This window comes from Sugiyamaella lignohabitans, chromosome A (assembly GCF_001640025.1).
Source record: "Sugiyamaella lignohabitans strain CBS 10342 chromosome A, complete sequence".
Taxonomy (NCBI): Eukaryota; Fungi; Ascomycota; class Dipodascomycetes; order Dipodascales; family Trichomonascaceae; genus Sugiyamaella; species Sugiyamaella lignohabitans.
The window spans coordinates 1,312,533-1,329,636 of record NC_031672.1 but is presented as its reverse complement, the minus strand read 5'-3'; the positions used below and the strand labels follow the sequence as shown (position 1 = coordinate 1,329,636).

Below are 17,104 nucleotides of genomic sequence, written 5' to 3'. Positions count from 1 at the left end.
AGAGATGCAGCGGGAGAGGGGGAGAATGTCGGGTGGATTTTTCACTCGGCACGGCAGAAACAAACAGGCACATGCATATATAACAGCCGGCAGGTGCTGAGGGTTTTCACTTTCTTCTCTTTCTTCTCTTTCTCCACAGTAGCCGAATCACCTGCCAATTGCCAAAATGTCTTTCGTCCGTGCTTTCAGACCCATTCAAAGAAGAGCTTTCTCTTCCACTTCTTACAACGTAAGTCTCTGGTGAATTTTGGAGGGGGGTTTGTGCCTCCGGCGGCTGGGGCGCTGCCCCAGACCCCGTTGTGCTCGCTTCGCGAGCGGTGTCGGGGTGGTGTGAGTTGGGGGTTTCTGGCTCGTGAGGGCTCTGGTGGGGTAGAATTGGTTGGTGGTGTGTGGCTGGAGTGCCATTGACCGGGGGGTTTCTATTTTTTATGGTTTTTCGGTCAAGTTCACCAGGTTTCGGATCGGTGGTTTGGTTGGTGTGGTTTTCAGCTCCAGCTCACACAAATTGCAACTACAGTTCCAATTCCGGTTTACCACCCAATCCACCCTTTCTCTTTTCACCCCGAACTCCCTCAACTCTCCCGACACTACCGTCAATCCCCAAGTCGCTCGCGAAGCGAGCACAACGGGGTCTGGGGCAGCGCCCCAGCCGCCGGAGGCAGAACCCGGTCCCACGTACCCCGACCCCGAAACCCGGACCCGGACCCGGATCTAACAAGTCAGGCCACTAAGGTCGCCGTTCTCGGTGCTGCTGGTGGTATTGGTCAACCATTGTCTCTTTTGCTCAAGTTGAACAAGAATGTCAGTGATCTTTCTTTGTACGATTTGAGAGGAACCCCCGGTGTCGCTGCCGATTTGTCTCACATTAACACCAACTCCACTGTTGCTGGTTACACTCCTGAGAAGGGCGGCATTGAGGAGGCTCTTAAGGGTGCCGAGATTGTCGTTATCCCTGCTGGTGTCCCCAGAAAGCCTGGTATGACTCGTGACGATTTGTTCAACACCAACGCTTCTATTGTCCGTGACTTGGCCAAGGCTATTGGTGATGTTTCTCCCAAGGCTTTTGTCCTTATTATCTCCAACCCTGTTAACTCGACTGTTCCTATTGTCGCCGAGGTGTTGAAGTCCAAGGGTGTTTACGACCCCAAGCGTTTGTTTGGTGTCACTACTTTGGATGTTGTCCGTGCCTCTCGTTTCATCTCCGAGGTCCAAGGTACTTCTCCTGATAACGAGGAGGTCACTGTTGTTGGTGGTCACTCTGGTGTCACCATTGTCCCTCTTATCTCCCAATCCAACCACCCTAACATTTCTGGTGAGGTTCTTGACAAGCTCATTAACCGTATCCAATTCGGTGGTGACGAGGTTGTCAAGGCCAAGGACGGTGCTGGTTCTGCTACTTTGTCCATGGCTCAAGCCGGTGCTAGATTCACTTCTTCCATTCTCCGTGCCATCAAGGGCGAGAAGGACGTTGTCGAGCCTACTTTCGTCGAGTCTCCTCTTTTCAAGGACGAGGGTATCGACTTCTTCTCTTCCAAGGTCACTCTTGGCCCTAACGGTGTCGAGGAGATCCACCCTCTTGGTCCCCTCAACGACCTCGAGGAGAAGCTCGTCGCTGCTGCCAAGGTCGACCTTGTCAAGAACATCAAGAAGGGTAAGGACTTTGTCGCCCAAAACCCTTAAACGACGTCTCTACTGATCCGTAACAAATAAAAGATACTTTACTGGTGCTGTGGTTGCTGCCTCCGGCGGCTGGGGCTCCGCCCCAGACCCTGGTTGCTCCTCTCGCTTCGCTCGAGTCGGGCGTCGGGGTGTCTGTGAAAATATTTCAGGGGGTCTTTGTGCGATTTAGTTTGTGATATCAACCGTTCTGACTGTACTTCCGTAAAATCGGATTCGGTGATATTGGTTTACTCTGATGAATCCAGCCGACTGTATTTAACTGGTATTCCTGGGCAGTTTGCTTGGGTTGACTTGTGAAAATAATTTTCCAGACAAATATCTCTTGCTATCAGATCAACTGGTATTTTATTAAAGATGATGTCCGGTTTCAGCTGCTTTGGCTCACAGCTATTTTCCCGCCGATAGCATCTTCTGACTACTAATATACGTCATGGCTTGAAAATAATTCAGGAATCAAAACTTTTCAGACAATTATTAGTGGACTATTATTTTCACCGCTATAAAATAAACTGATCAATCATTATATGTGGGATATGAAATGCAATGTATATACATAAAATGCAAAGGTCACACAACTCCGGACTTCAGGGGTCGTCTAAACCGGGTAACACCTGGACCAGCAAAAATCCTGCCCGAGTTATTTTGTAGATATTAGCAAATCCAGGTTACCGTATGATTTGAATCATGCACTAAACTGTCCATGATTAACATCTTGACTGATATTTCTGGCTAACTGCGATTGAAAACTTCTCTGCCAAGTGGTATGAAGTTAGCTTTTGTGGTCAATATTTTTCTGACTAATATTTACAGATGGTGTAATTAGGCCTGTAATGAAGTCTCCAAGATGCCAAGACCAAGCCAAAATGTCAAGCAGATCGTGTTTTCAAAGAATTTCCAACCGGTCGTATGAATATCGCTGACTTTCTCTTGAATCAGAAAAAGTGATATTTAAAAAATGATTTTTTACCATGTGTGCATATGAAATTAAATTCCGGGTAACCCTTAACGGACCCAGGTCACATGTTAACATTATCGATTCCTGCCTAAATACAGTAGTTCAGGCCCAGGATCAAAGAGTAATGTCACCAACTAATGGCTCTAATTGGTATTTCCTTCGCGCCAAGCCATGGGCCTGGCTGGGGTGGTTGGTTTGGATTTGGCGCTTGTAGCCAAGAGTGTATGGGCTATCCCGACTAATACCTTCATTCGGTCGAATTCAAAGTAGCATTTCAAGGTAGAACTCATTAATATATCTTTTCAAGATGAGCTGATATAATTAGGGTCTTCAGCCGGTCTCTTTAACTAATATTTACCCGGTCATATGGGCTCTTGGCTCGGTGGAAAATCTGGACTGGCGACAGAAACACCGATGTTAGGGTTCAATTGATAATGCCGGGTAATCTTTTAATTTAGGAAGTTGCAAGATTCTTACCGAAATACTGAGAAAAAGAAGTCTGCTTGCTTGTGTAGATCCTGAAATAACCTAGATGACCTAATCTCAACTGAAAAATAAGAACCAAAAAGGAAATGCTCAGCTACGAGCATTCGCGAGATGGAAGTTGGATAAACACCGGGTAACAAATAGCCCCAGTTGCTCATACTTTATTTTACAACCGCAGCGTGAGATGGTTCATGCAATAACTCTCCAGAAGAATATCCAAACTAATATCTCCACTTAGTTGTGACCTCAGTGAGTATTGTTTTTTCACACAGGTCACAAGAGTAGGTCACAAGAGTTGGGCTCATACACACAAGAGTGAAGAATGAAATTTCCCTCTGGTCGGGAGGGCTTGGTTCATGCAATGGGCGGAATGTCCCGACTATTACTTCCAACCAATCGCGCTATTCTACTATTTTCAGCGGCCGGTAGTAGCTTGACTTGTGTAATTAAGCGCCCTTTGGAAAGACGAATCAAAGGACTTTACCGAGTCTTCTCTGATAGATCACCGCATCGTACGCGGTTTCCTTTACTGCAGATTGTGTACATTTTATATATGAAGTACATACTTATACCAATGTACCCCAAGAATTCCCTTTATTGGTTCAAGCTGGTTAGAATGTTTAATAGCGTTGATGAAGCGACCAGTTCACCACCGCTGTTCCAGGCATTGTATCTCTTTTTCATGAAGCAACTGATTTGCTGTTACCATTTCAATAATACTACAAAGAGCATTTCCCCATTCCAGTATACAATTCAGGAATCATGGCCTGGCCAGTCATCACTTCACTGGTTGGTCTTGAACAATCTCGTTCACACAGGAACTCTCACCCACTATACACAAGTCAAAGCTCTCTTACTCAATACAAGTCCGATGTCATATTTTTGTATTTCTCAGAGTGACACATCACGACCCTACACCTTTTGCTTCATTGGACTTTATTTCCATGGAATTCAACAGATATTGTCCGAACTTACTCCCGCTCTCTTCAGCATGATACTACAGCTGGATACTAAGATTAGTTATCTTATGACGACAAATTAACCAAAAGAGTGGATAAATATGAGCCATCTGCTACTACTATGTGGAGTATCTAATAATTACTTCTACAGGTTACACTCGTTCTTTTTGAGGGTTCCTATTTACTGCGTCTTATTTTGTTGGCGGAAAATGTCTTTCTCCTATAGCCCGATAACCTCACGCACTTGACAAGAAGGCTCCTTCTTCGTTCGTCACGTTAATCGCTGACGACTCGTCCTCGAGTCTCATCCTTCACTTTCCCCAGTTTCAGCGAACCTACTGCCCATGAAGACTGTCCTCACCTCACCACACTATTCTTCATATCGTCCACTGCCTAATTATTCAACACATTTTGCCATCACTATTCCTGTGTTCACATCTTCATTCTCCGCTTGGCCTCCCCAGAGAATGGCACCGGCAGCACATATATCCGCGAGGGGGTAAACTACAACTCTTCTCTGACGGGCCTGCCTCCGGCGGCTGGGGCTGCGCCCCAGACCCCCCTGCTCCTCTCGCTCCGCTCGAGTCGTCACCGTCTACGGCTCCACTCGTCTTGTCCACATACTAGAATCCAGCCAGGAGGGCCCCCCCGACGCCCGACTCGAGCGAAGCGAGAGGAGCCGCGGGGTCTGGGGCGGAGCCCCAGCCGCCGGAGGCAGACAGCCCCAAGACAAGGGTCAGAGAGCGTTGGAGCCCAACGGCGTGGAATCTGATCTGGATCTGGATCTGGAGCGGACCACGAGGACCCGGTGAGGAGGCGGAACATGTCTGGGATGGAGCGGTGCAGGCGATATCCAGGGGAAGCTTCGACATGTGATTTGGCACGACTTGGCACCTCTGCAGAGTCAGATTGGATGTTCGATCCAGGGAAGATTTTCTGTTTCGAGTGATGCAATAAATATAATATTTTTTTTTTTTCATTCACTTTTTATTTTTATTTTATCAGTCACGTTTGTTTTTTAGTATCTTTTTTATTTCACTCGTTTGTTTACCATGACACGTCGTCATCGCGGCTTTCATCCTCGTATGGATTATTATTTCATTTCACTTTTAATTTTACCTCCGATAGGACCAAACTAGTTTATTATTTGCAATGGTATATTTTATTATTATTAATGTTGCTAGCGATGGATTTATTTCACTATTATTAAAATGTTGCTAGCGATGGTATTATTTTATTATTTTATCAAAGTTGCTAGCGATGGATTTATTTTATTATTATTAATGTTGCTAGTGATGGTATTATGAAAGGCTTGATAATAAACCCAGCGCATGGAGCTGATTGCGGTGGATATTTTTGCCGACGACATGATAGCTTATTTTTAAAATTAATAATATTATTATGGTTGGCTGCGGCTAGGTTAGGATGTTTCAGGGGCCCCCTTTTATCGTACCTCGAAATGGGACATGGTGCATACAGATCGGGAAGTAATTACTTGAACCAGCGATCGTGACCGACCTACAGGTCCTGACCCCAAAAACACTCGTAGTCTACTCTGCAACAGCATGACATCGCATGACATAGCATTACATCGCATCATTTCATTCAATTTACCACCAAAAAAGACTCTTACCTACTACCTACTACCTACTACCACTGTTACAACTACGAAAGCACAACAAGAAAAGAAAAAAATAACCATGCCAACAAACCCGATGCCAACTGCCGAAACAGCAAGCGAAACAAAGCCTATCCCGACCATCTGGCACCCACCCCTCTTTCTCTTTCTCGGCCTGGAAACCCAAACAGGCAACTTTTTCGGTCCATTAAATACGGTGGATGGGCTCGAACCCGACGGATTCGGAAGGGATCCTGTGGTCTCCTGGAGGGTTTTCCTGGGGGGTCGGGGTGTGCCTCCGGCGGCTGGGGCTCCGCCCCAGACCCTGGTTGCTCCTCTCGCTGCGCTCGAGTCGGGCGTGGGGATGGCAGCTGGCCCTGGACCCTGAATATACAGCTCACAGGGACCCTGACGCCCGACTCGAGCGCAGCGAGAGGAGCAACCAGGGTCTGGGGAGGAGCCCCAGCCGCCGGAGGCAGACCCCCCCTCCCCTGGTACCTGGACGCAGCCCGCTAGAAACAGGTCGATGCTGCCGAGACCTGTGCCGAAAGATGCAGCAAAATAATATCTGCCAGAGAACAATCAGAAGCGGCAACAGCAGCAGCGGCTATTATTAGATAATAAATGACGATAATAAAAATAATAATAATGGATCTGGGAGAAGTCGATCGAGTCCTATCGCGAGAGCCCGTCTGCAACGCACCGATCGGCGGGACATCTCGATCCAGTGCATGCAGGGTCTGCTACCACAGATAGGACGCGATGGAGCTCCATTAGCTAATCTCAGCAGCAGCAGTAGCGGCAGCAGCATCGCCTGAAGCAGCAACAGTCGTATCTGGCACTTTTGAAGAAAACATGCGTGTTTGTTTGTTTTCCGGACCTGATACCTTTTCGGACCCAGAGCAGCAGCTGCGGCCGAGACGCAGGGGGCCATGTCTTGGCCCCTGTCGATAAATGCGGCCAAGGTTAACGCACATAGGCTTTGTACGCCCCGATAGGCAACTACCGGCCCGCCAGGCCGTGGGAGGCTCACTCGGCGACGGGGGTGTGCCTCCGGCGGCTGGGGCTCCGCCCCAGACCCTGGTAGCTCCTCTCGCTGCGCTCGAGTCGGGTTCGCCCTCGGTTTCCCACCCGGTCCCCACTAGCTACCCCCCTGGGTCCACGCCAACTCCTGCGAAGCAGGAGCAACCAGGGTCTGGGGCGGAGCCCCAGCCGCCGGAGGCATACCCCCACCCCCAGCACCCTGCCAGGTCGCATGTCTGTTACAAAATTAAGGTGGTGGTGGAGGTGGTGGTCTTGTTTCGGACCCGGGTAGCCAACTCGGCCCATTGTCCGCCAGCACCAGCCGAGAAGTGCTAGGCCCGATGTTGATTAAACTGACACCCTTGTTGCACTCTGTTTGTGACAAACAATCGAGACACCAGTTTCTCCGCACCGCCCTGTCCTGGGTTAGATCCGTTTAACGGCTTTTTGCACGCTGGCGGCGGGGGTGTGCCTCCGGCGGCTGGGGCTCCGCCCCAGACCCTGGTTGCTCCTCTCGCTGCGCTCGAGGAGGGAGGGGGGATGACGGACCAACGGAAAGAGCGTCGGAAAACAAAATAGAGTGGGAGACGGGAGATTGACTGTAGGTCCGGATGGTCTTTTGAGTGGCCATTGTTGTTTTTCACGGGTTGCAGGTCGCAGTCGCAGGTCGCATGGCGCACCAGTAGCTCGTTTCCTTGGTTGCTTGCATTGTACGACTGATGCTCGCTGCACTGGTCTGATCCGCTCTAGCTCTGCTGCGACTGGTGAAGAGTTTTTCCCGATAGCTGAAACACCCGATCTCAGCTGCGTCTCTGATGCTGCTGCTCCTTCCAGAGAACCATTCACAGCAGCAGCAGCAGCAGCACCAGCGTCTGAAGTTCCACGGTAGCAGCATCGGAAACAGAAGCTGCAGAAGCAGCAGCAGCAGCAGCAGACTCAGCAGCAGACTCAGGTAGCAGAAACACAAGCAGATTCTGCTTTCAAACCGGAATAGGATCAACCTCAGACCGACGCACTTCGATTCCTCCTTTCCTTTTTCACTCGACGGGCCATTCTCGCGCTCTTTTCTCCAAACCCATCACCACCCCACCACCAGCGGCGCAGGCAGGTTCGTTTCAGCTGTCTCTCGGACATGAAACCACCACCGGTGCCCCTCACTCAGTCGCTCACTCAGTCAATCAATCAGCAAACGGTCTCACGAAAAACCTTCTGCACCTGGCTCGGAAAAGTAAATTAGTTATTGCAGCTCACTTCCGCACTCCCACCGTTCCCACACGGCTGCTCGCGACCGATTCGCGTCGCAGACCCACCCAACCTAAATCCTATCTCCGGTGGCTGGCTCGCCAATCACACGGGTGGGGGGTATGCCTCCGGCGGCTGGGGCTCCGCCCCAGACCCTGGCTGCTCCTCTCGCTCCGCTCGAGTCGTTACGGCGGTCCGTCCCCCTAAAAACTCCTGCGAAGCAGGAGCCACGGGGTCTGGGGCGGAGCCCCAGCCGCCGGAGGCAGGTGGGGGGCCCGGGGCTGTGCCTCCGGCGGCTGGGGCTCCGCCCCAGACCCGGGTTGCTCCTCTCGCTTCGCTCGAGTCGTTGGAGGGGGGAGGTGGAGGGGGAGGGGTTGAAGATTTGTGGGCTGGGGTTGGCGGCGGGGGAGGGAAAAAAAACGCGTTCAGATCGGACGAGGTTCCACGCGAGACGCTAAATTCGCCAGCAGCAGCAGCACTAGCGCGCGCTTGCTCTTGGCTCACCACCCACCCCTCCTCGCACCGCGCTCTACCCCACCCACCGCACCGCTCCTCAGCCAGCAACGAGGGCCACCCCACGCCCGACTCGAGCGCAGCGAGAGGAGCAACCGGGGTCTGGGGCGGAGCCCCAGCCGCCGGAGGCACACCCCCGACACCCCCAAGTGGCCCTCCGCGTTTCATGCAGAGACAAAGGGCCTGGATCGGAGGCCCTGCCAGGGCAACGGCATGCCTGCAGATGCTATGTTTAGCAAATAATAATGGTGCAGCCCACATGCACAGGTGCAGGGCGTCAGGGCAGATGTGAGACAAGAGTGAAACACGGTAACACAGCACGAGGTATGCCAATAATAACAAACCAGCAGCAGCAGCAGCAGCGGCAGTGCCGAGCGGAGCAGAGTGAGCGCGACCAGTTCGTGATGAATTGGCGGCTGCCGCTAGAGGACGACGAGGGGGGCCTGTAAACAAACAAAACAGCCTTAGCTAGCGGAGCAGGCGTCTGACCGGCGACCTCGTGGTCAGCCCGGCTGTCCCAGCAACACCAGAAATCAACAACAACAACAACAAAAACAACAGACGCCAGAGAGCAGAAATCGGCCAGAATTGACGGTGGCAGTAGCAGGACGGGCAAGGCAATGCCATTGGCCTGCCGGATGACCAGTCTACCAGCAGCCGTGGCTCTGAGCTAATCAGCTGTCAATGGCGTCAGCGGCAGAGCACCAGCAGCAGAGCACCAGCAGCAGCACCAGGGGTTAATCAATCGGGGCCCGAAAACTAAGTTAGCCCAGCCAACAGCTGCCAGCAGCCCGTTCGAAAACAAGGTTTAGGCCTGCCGCGCCGTTGGCAAACTCTGTTGCGACACGCCGGCAACCGTCCGAACGGGCCGGGCCTGTTGCTGCTGCTGCTGCCACTACCTCTGCTGGCGCTACTGCTGCTGGCGGCTGGTTTACTGCCTCTGCCGGGGCTGCAGCTGCTAATTAAAATTGCCCAAACCGTAAAATTTTAAATTAATTAACGTGTCTAACTCACGTTCGAATCGGGGCTCGCGTACTCCGAATATTATCGTCACCGCAGCCGCCCACCTCGCTACGCGGTGGGGGGACCTGACCACTACACGGGACGGGGTGTGCCTCCGGCGGCTGGGGCTCCGCCCCAGACCCGGGTTGCTCCTCTCGCTGCGCTCGAGTCGGGCGCGGGGTCCCCTCCTAAACTGGACACTTTTGAGGTAAGTGGGTGAGGGGGGCCCCACACCCGACTCGAGCGCAGCGAGAGGAGCAGCCCGGGTCTGGGGCGGAGCCCCAGCCGCCGGAGGCACACCCCAACCCCCCATGCGGGGCACGCGTCACGTCGATGCGACGCGTGACAAAAAGCAACGGTGTTTGTGTACATTAGTGGGTGCAGAAAAAGCAACGGGCGCGGTTTCAGAGGTAAGAGGTGCCTGTTACCCACCAATCTAGCAGGCCCATCACCCACCGAACCGGTGCCTGACAACCACCCGGTCAGATCTGGTTGATCTGATGGACCGCCGGCCGGTGCTGTTGAGCTGCGACAGTTGCAGCACCAGCGGCAGATAGTGCTGCGGGACGGGTGGTGTCGTACGACGAGTGAGGTGCTGCTTGCTGCTGCTTCTGTGGTGGTTGGGCTGGCGATGAGGGGCTGTCCGCGAGGTGTTTAGTGGAACGGGACTGGTGTCGGTCGCTGCAGTTATTAATTTATATCGGCGCCAGATGCTGCATCACCGGCTGCTGCTGATGTCGGTCGGGGCTGCTGCCAGTGCTTTTTTTGCTTCTTTCGCTTTTTCGCTTGTAAACCTTTATTTCACTAGTGCACTGCAGCTGCTTGCGAAACTACTAATACCGCTTGGATCGCACCTTTTTTTCCCCCCCTCTCCCTCACTCGTTTATCTTATAACAGTTTTTTTTTCTTGTCCTTTTTTTTTTTTGGTTCCCTTTTTTTTGCTCTTTCGTTAGTGGTTCGCTGCAAACGTTAGTTAGCCTACGAACGGATTTGTTTTGGAACGAGTGATATTGCAACTGGCTTGTCTTTAGCACTTCAGCAGCAGTTATCAAAGGACTTTTCACCCAGTTATCAGAGCAGTTGTCAGAGAAGTGAAGAGTCAATTGTTAGATTTAAAAGTCAGAGTTCCGAGTCACGGCAGGAATTGAGTGTTAATTCTTGTTTTTTTGGCTCTTTTTTGGTATCTTTTTGGTACATTTTTCATTTTTCATTTTTCATCATCAGTGTTGTTTCTCTAGTACTAGGGTTACGGCACTTTGTTCTTTTTGCTTACAGTAGAGTATAGTTATAAAGTGCTAGGTCTACTATGTCGTACATGAACTCTCCATCGACTCTGATTTATCAGTCGCCATCTTCGAATTACAGTCCTGGTACTGGTCTGCTCAGTTCGAGCCCGTCGTCGACTTCGTTGTATCAGAGTCATCACCACAATCTTCACAATGCAGGACTCACTGGATCGAGTCCCAGTCAGATGCACCACCAGCAACAGCAGCAACATCATCAGCTCGCTAGCAGTCATTTCCAACAACAACAGCCACTGCATCACCAACAGCAACATCACCATCAGCCAACGACTATGACCTCGTCGATATCTATGCCATCGTTGAGTTCGTATGTTCAGAGCCCGGGCTCATCTGGTTTCTACGAGACTCTTAGTCCTTCAATGCTGATGTTACCTGATCAACAGGTTCCTCACACTCCTGGCCCTTCTTCTGGCACCGGCTCGGGTCAATTGCAATTGGGTCAGTCGCCAATCAAAATGGAGCGTTCTCGAACCTCTGCTGGTGGTGGTTTGTATTTTGAAGATGACCAGCAACAGCAATTGCAGTTGCAATTACAACACCAGCAGCATCTTCATCAGATCCATCAACAACAACAGCAACAACAACACCAACAGCAGCAACAGCAACAACAGCAACAAGCTGCTCTAGCTCATTCAGCTATTCCTGCTAGCTCTTCATCGCTTGCTGGTCCTCCTCTCACCTCTTTGCCAATGGCCAGTCCTAGTACTGGTAATTCAGCATCTGCTTCAGCTGCAGCAGCAGCTGCTGCTGCCGCTGCTATTGCTGCTGGTAATACTGGTATGCCCACTCCATATACCCATCACCAACAAATGCCAGTCAGCACTGTTCCTAGTAGTACTGGTAGTCATCACCAACGCCTTAACAGTAATGACTTTCTTAATCCTGCCAGTCTCATGGCATCAACTCCTTTGTCGTCATCGACCCTCGCATCCAAACGCCATTCTGCACCTTCAGGATTGGCTGTAGAACGAGTTCGATCCAATTCCACCTCGTCTATCTACAACTATGGACAACCCACTTTTCAAACGCCGTTACGAAGAAACAATATTCTCAGCCCGTCATCTACCACTTCCAACAGCAGTTCTGCTGGGTTAATGACTCCTGGATCAGTTACTTCGGCGTCTGCTTGGGCCCTTTATAACACTGCCAATCGTTCGTCCAGCAGCACCACTGGCGGTACTAATCCATTCTACACGTCGTCATCAGCTGCCTCGTCACTCACTGCTACACCGGCCTCGATGTCTGCTTCGTCGTCTGTGGATCCTGGCAGTGTTCAGTCGAATGCTACTACTCCAATGACCCCTACTCGTAGATACACCGATTTTGGCGCTGGCGTCAAGCTCGATTTCTCGTCGAAACTAAATTTCCAATCCACTGCCACTACTCCCAATTCCGGCAGTCTGTCTAATAAAATCACCTCTCCATCCAGTGCCACCAGCTCCACTACCATGGTCAACACTCCTGGTACTTCTGGAGGCATCAACCCTTTTTACAAGCCATCTGCATACATCCAGCAACAGTCTCAAAAATACAGTTCGGGCTCGCCAGTGTCGAAAAAGACCAGTCCTATCAACTCGTCCAGTTTGACACACGACGAAGAAGACGATAACGAGAACAACAACAACCACAACAGCTCCAGACGACGAAAATCGTCATCTGCTTCTTCACCAACATCAGTAATCAACAGCGGACCACCACCTGTTATGGCACCATTATCCGGATCAGTGACTCCTACTGCTGCTAATCCTGCCACTACGGCTAATACAACCGCTGCTGCTGCCGCTGCTGCTGCTGCTGCCGCCTTGGAAGTGCAATCGTATAGCCCTCCACTTTCCGCAGCCCCATCGTTGACATCATCCGAGCCCTCTTCAGTTCCTAACAGCCCTGATTCTCCGATAAACGATTCATATGGCCACGGCGACGAGACTCCCCAGTATTCCCTTCTGGCTGGCCAGCACAGTTTGAGCGGGACTCAGTACCAATTTTTCGACAGCTCGCGAACCATGCTGCCTGACGGGACATTTCTTCCCGCACCCAAAAACCCACCTGGCCGTCCTTTGAAGAACGGAGGAGCTTCAAAACCGCACCGTTGTCACGAGTGTATGAAAACGTTCCGCCGTCTCGAGCACCTCAAAAGACACTCGAAAATCCACACCGAAGAGCGACCTTTCTCGTGCGACATCCCGGGCTGTAACCGCACCTTTTCACGCTCCGACAACCTGCGAGCCCACCGCAAAACACACATGAAACGCGGCGGCCGCAACATCTACATCGAGGGCCTCGCTGCCGACTCGGCCCACTAATCCTCCCTTCTCCGTGCTGGCTCACGAGAAGCTTCCTCTATTTATTATAACAATACATCCATGCATTAAACTTCCGAAAGGGACACACTGCCTCCGGCGGCTGGGGCGCTGCCCCAGACCCCGTAGCTCCTGCTTCGTAGGAGTTTGCTGGGACCGTCGACGAAACGACTCGAGCGTAGCGAGAGGAGCCGGGGGGTCTGGGGCGCAGCCCCAGCCGCCGGAGGCATGCCCTCTGTCACAGTTCGAGCGTCGTTTCGAGGCGGTCGAGGAGCTGGCCCGGGAAGAGCGTGAGTTGGCGCCAGGTGGAGAGGAGTTGGGTCAGTTGGCGAGTGAAGAGGTCGGCTGAGAGCCGGCCTTTGGTGAGTTTGAGGTGGGTGAGGGTGGCGTGGAGGTGGGTGAAGGTGGTGGGGAGGCGGGTGGTGAAGAGAGGGTGGTACTGGCTGGCGATGTCGACGTTGGCTAGGATGTCGCCGATGGTGAAGAGACGGGCGATTCGCGATTGGGTAGTTGCGGACGGGTGTTCGATGGAGGTGCAAATGAGGTCGACGATTTCGGGTGCTGCTGCTTCGTGGTCAATCGCAAATGCCATGACTCGGGCAATGGAGCCTCGTTCGTACGAAACGTAGCGAAGGAGAACTGTTAAATGAAGAGCAGGGATCTCACCGAGAAACGGTCGAGTACGGACTCGACGGTCTCGGTCAGTGGTGGATGTGAGGGATGTGAAAGGTGGTGGACCGAGGGAGGGGGAGGAGGAACGGTCTTGTAACTCGTCGATTTCACGGTCGAGAGTTTCGGGGGGGAAGGGTGGTACAAAATTCATGTTGGGATACAGTTCCATGGGAACAGGAAACCGAACTCCCTGACGTGTTGAGGTCTGCCAATCGTTCAACGAGACGGACGATCGAGAGAGACCAGGAGTGTCGTTTTTCGACAGTCCGAGTGATTTGCCGAGAGAAACCAGTTTCCATCTGTAATAAATGTGTAAAGGGAGATCAAAATTGAAAAGAAATTCGTAGTCTGGATTGTTTTGTTGCTGGTCCATAAGAGCCAGTTCGAATGCCGGGCCATACTGCACCACATTCTCAACTACCATATTCACGAGTCGAAGAGTCCTGATATCGCGAGGATACTCAACAGCAATTCGATTCTCAGCATCCGCTTTAAATGGAACGTACGTTGGAAGCGAACTTTTCAGCGAATCAAGAAACGTTTTCGCTTCCATATCAGTAGCAGCATCAGTAGCCGGTGGTGGTAGCGTTGGTGCTGCTGCAGACACAGACGGTACCATTACTCCAGCTTCCGTCAATGGCACTTTTTCAGTTGACCGATCATCTGAAGCCGTTAACGATTCAGAGCTCTTCTTAGTGTCAAAACCACTACCAGATTCCTGTTGAGAAATTCGCTGGGTTCGAAAAACGAGGCTATTAAAGTCGTTCTGCAGCTGCTGCTCCAGTGTCGTTCGGTCGGAAAACTCCACTGCCAGTCGATGTCCTCGTCCAATATAAAACCCATGCAGTTTATCACGAATCAGCTCGCCAGATCGACGTTCTAAAACCACTATAAACACAGTCTGCCCATTCTCAGCAACCCTGATCTCGCTCACTGTCGGCAGTTCTTCCTCCTCGTCCTCCTTCCCACCTGCCCCCAAAACCGGCGTCACAAGCCCAAAAACAATCCGAGCCGACTCAGTCCTGCTGGCCCTCAACAACCCCGACACCCTCAACACCCAACTATCACTCCCCTCACCCACACCCACCGGCTTCCTCACAAAATGCCGTGGAGGTGCCATTGCTCTAACTCACTCTCACCCTGCCGATCTCCAACATGACAAAACCCAGGGTCCAATCACGTGACTAGGGTGTGCCTCCGGCGGCTGGGGCTCCGCCCCAGACCCTGGTTGCTCCTCTCGCTTCGCTCGAGTCGGGCGTGGGGGGTGCCGCAGTGTTGGGGGAGGGGTGAACCAAATACACCCATGCAGGGTCCAGGTCCCTGCATCCCCACGCCCGACTCGAGCGAAGCGAGAGGAGCAACCAGGGTCTGGGGCGGAGCCCCAGCCGCCGGAGGCACACCCCCGCGAGGAGTAAAGAGAGGGGGGAGTTAATTAAGCGGTTACAAGATCTGTCTAGCGAGTCCCACGCCGCCCAGGGTGGAGCTGCTGGTGAACTCCTGGCCTTTGAGGGCGGCTAATAAATAACAGAGAGAAGCGATGGTCAGGAGGATGGCCACGGCCAGTAGAGATGTGACCATGACGCCACACGAGCCGTACTGGATGGCTGCCATGCTGTGTGAGTGTTAGTATCGGGGGAAGACCAGATGGTGGGAAGAGAGGTCACTTACGCGAAGTAGAATCCGGCTCGGGGAAGGTTCTGATTGAACAGCCGGATAAAGTTACTGAATCGGTCGGTGATAGGACATATTCTCAGCAGGAACGGGATCTCCACAAACACTAGAATAAGACCCTGAACGCTGGTAGGGGAGTTAGTATGCTGGGAGGGGGTAGTGCCTCCGGCGGCTGGGGCTCCGCCCCAGACCCCGTGGTGCTCGCTTCGCGAGCGGCGTGAATTCTGGGGACCGTTTGGGAGGGTGGTGTTGGGGTGGATAATCGTGGAAGTGGTGATACAGTTCTTGGCACAAACTTTCAGTGGGAATCCAGCTGAGTGAACACTGATTGATATTGGTATCACCACAGAAAACAAAAACAAAAACCACAACAGAACCGGAGCCATGACGGCAAACTTACATGCAGATGATGGAGAACAGGATTACTATACTGGCATGGAAGATGTTGGCGATTCCGAGTGCGACACACAGAAAAATACACAGCACGCCAATCCTAAAACAGCCGTTAGTACGGATCGAAGAAACTCGCAACGAAATTTTTTTTATTACACGAGGCGCAGCATTCTCATAATCCTCGTGACATATCACCAGTCACGAATCAGTTGTGATACGGTCAGAAGTCCGTGAAAACACACCAGACCAATTTCAATTGACAACTAAAGCCCCAAAAAAGACTCCAAACCACGTTTTAACCCCTCAAAACACCAGAAACTGGTGGTTTTCACGGACAAGGACCTGAAACATGGTGATACGAATCGCCCCCTCTAGCTACGTACCATTGACCGTATATACTGAAATTACGGGTCCTCAACTCGTCCTGGAAACCCATTTTCGACTAAACTGGCGCTACAAACCAATTGACACACACGCGAGATGCAAAAAACTACAAACACGAACACGCCAACAGCACTAGGTGTCAACCTCAAACGATGAACCTCTCGCCTCTGACCTGGCATCCTCACCAACATCACGTGCTCGCACCGGTCACCTGATCGTAATTTTTTTTTTCATGCTATACGCTATATACACGGGGGAGGGAGTTGTGCCTCCGGCGGCTGGGGCTCTGCCCCAGACCCCGTAGCTCCTGCTTCGCAGGAGTTTGCTAGGACCGTCGACGGAACCGACTCGAGCGCAGCGAGAGGAGCAGCGGGGTCTGGGGCGGAGCCCCAGCCGCCGGAGGCAGGCCGGCCACGCGGAGAACACAGCCTGGATATCGTTAGTGGGTGTTGTAGAAGCCAGGGAATGGAAGCACGGGGCACTGGGTCAGTAGATTCGGTTTCTCTCCATAGCTGAATGCAGATAATGTAGATAAGTTTGGAATTAGGTCATCATTTGAGCGCCCCGTGCTGGGAGTGGGACGGCACTTACCGGTCGAGGAGAACACTATCGGGACATGGGGCGTAGGGAAGTGGAAACAGAAGGTCCCAGCAGAGATCATAGTGGATTTGGAAGCGTGGTTACAGTGGAAGATGCTGATACTGGCTGGAGATATTGGTAGCTACAGCAGCAGCAGCAGCAGCAGCAGCAGCAGCAACAGCAGTGTCAGTATCGTCCATTGTAACCTGCTAGCAGAGAAATCCATTCATGTGATCTGCTTATGTTCGACTGCCAGTTGATAGAAACCCAACTGTGTAAACATCAAATGTGTACAACATCCGTGTGTAGCACCCATGTCCAGG

General features: G+C 52.0%; 3 protein-coding genes across 3 annotated transcripts; 2 read left to right on the top strand and 1 right to left on the bottom strand.

Annotated features, from left to right (window-relative positions):
- Positions 1–978: 978 nt before the first annotated feature.
- MDH1 (malate dehydrogenase MDH1) lies at positions 979–1,680 on the top strand (the record flags this gene model as incomplete). Its single annotated transcript, XM_018881166.1, has 1 exon — positions 979–1,680. The coding sequence occupies one exon, from the start codon at positions 979–981 to the stop codon at positions 1,678–1,680; it is 702 nt and encodes a 233-aa protein (XP_018734650.1).
- A 9,104-nt stretch (positions 1,681–10,784) lies between these two features.
- Positions 10,785–13,085, top strand: MSN4 (stress-responsive transcriptional activator MSN4; the record flags this gene model as incomplete). The annotated part of the gene is made up of 1 exon (XM_018881155.1): positions 10,785–13,085. One exon carries the CDS (start codon positions 10,785–10,787, stop codon positions 13,083–13,085), a length of 2,301 nt encoding a protein of 766 aa, XP_018734649.1.
- AWJ20_409 (uncharacterized protein) lies at positions 12,305–14,874 on the bottom strand (the record flags this gene model as incomplete). Its single annotated transcript, XM_018881143.1, has 2 exons — positions 12,305–12,657; positions 13,572–14,874. The coding sequence occupies 2 exons, from the start codon at positions 14,872–14,874 to the stop codon at positions 12,305–12,307; spliced, it is 1,656 nt and encodes a 551-aa protein (XP_018734648.1).
- Positions 14,875–17,104: the final 2,230 nt, after the last annotated feature.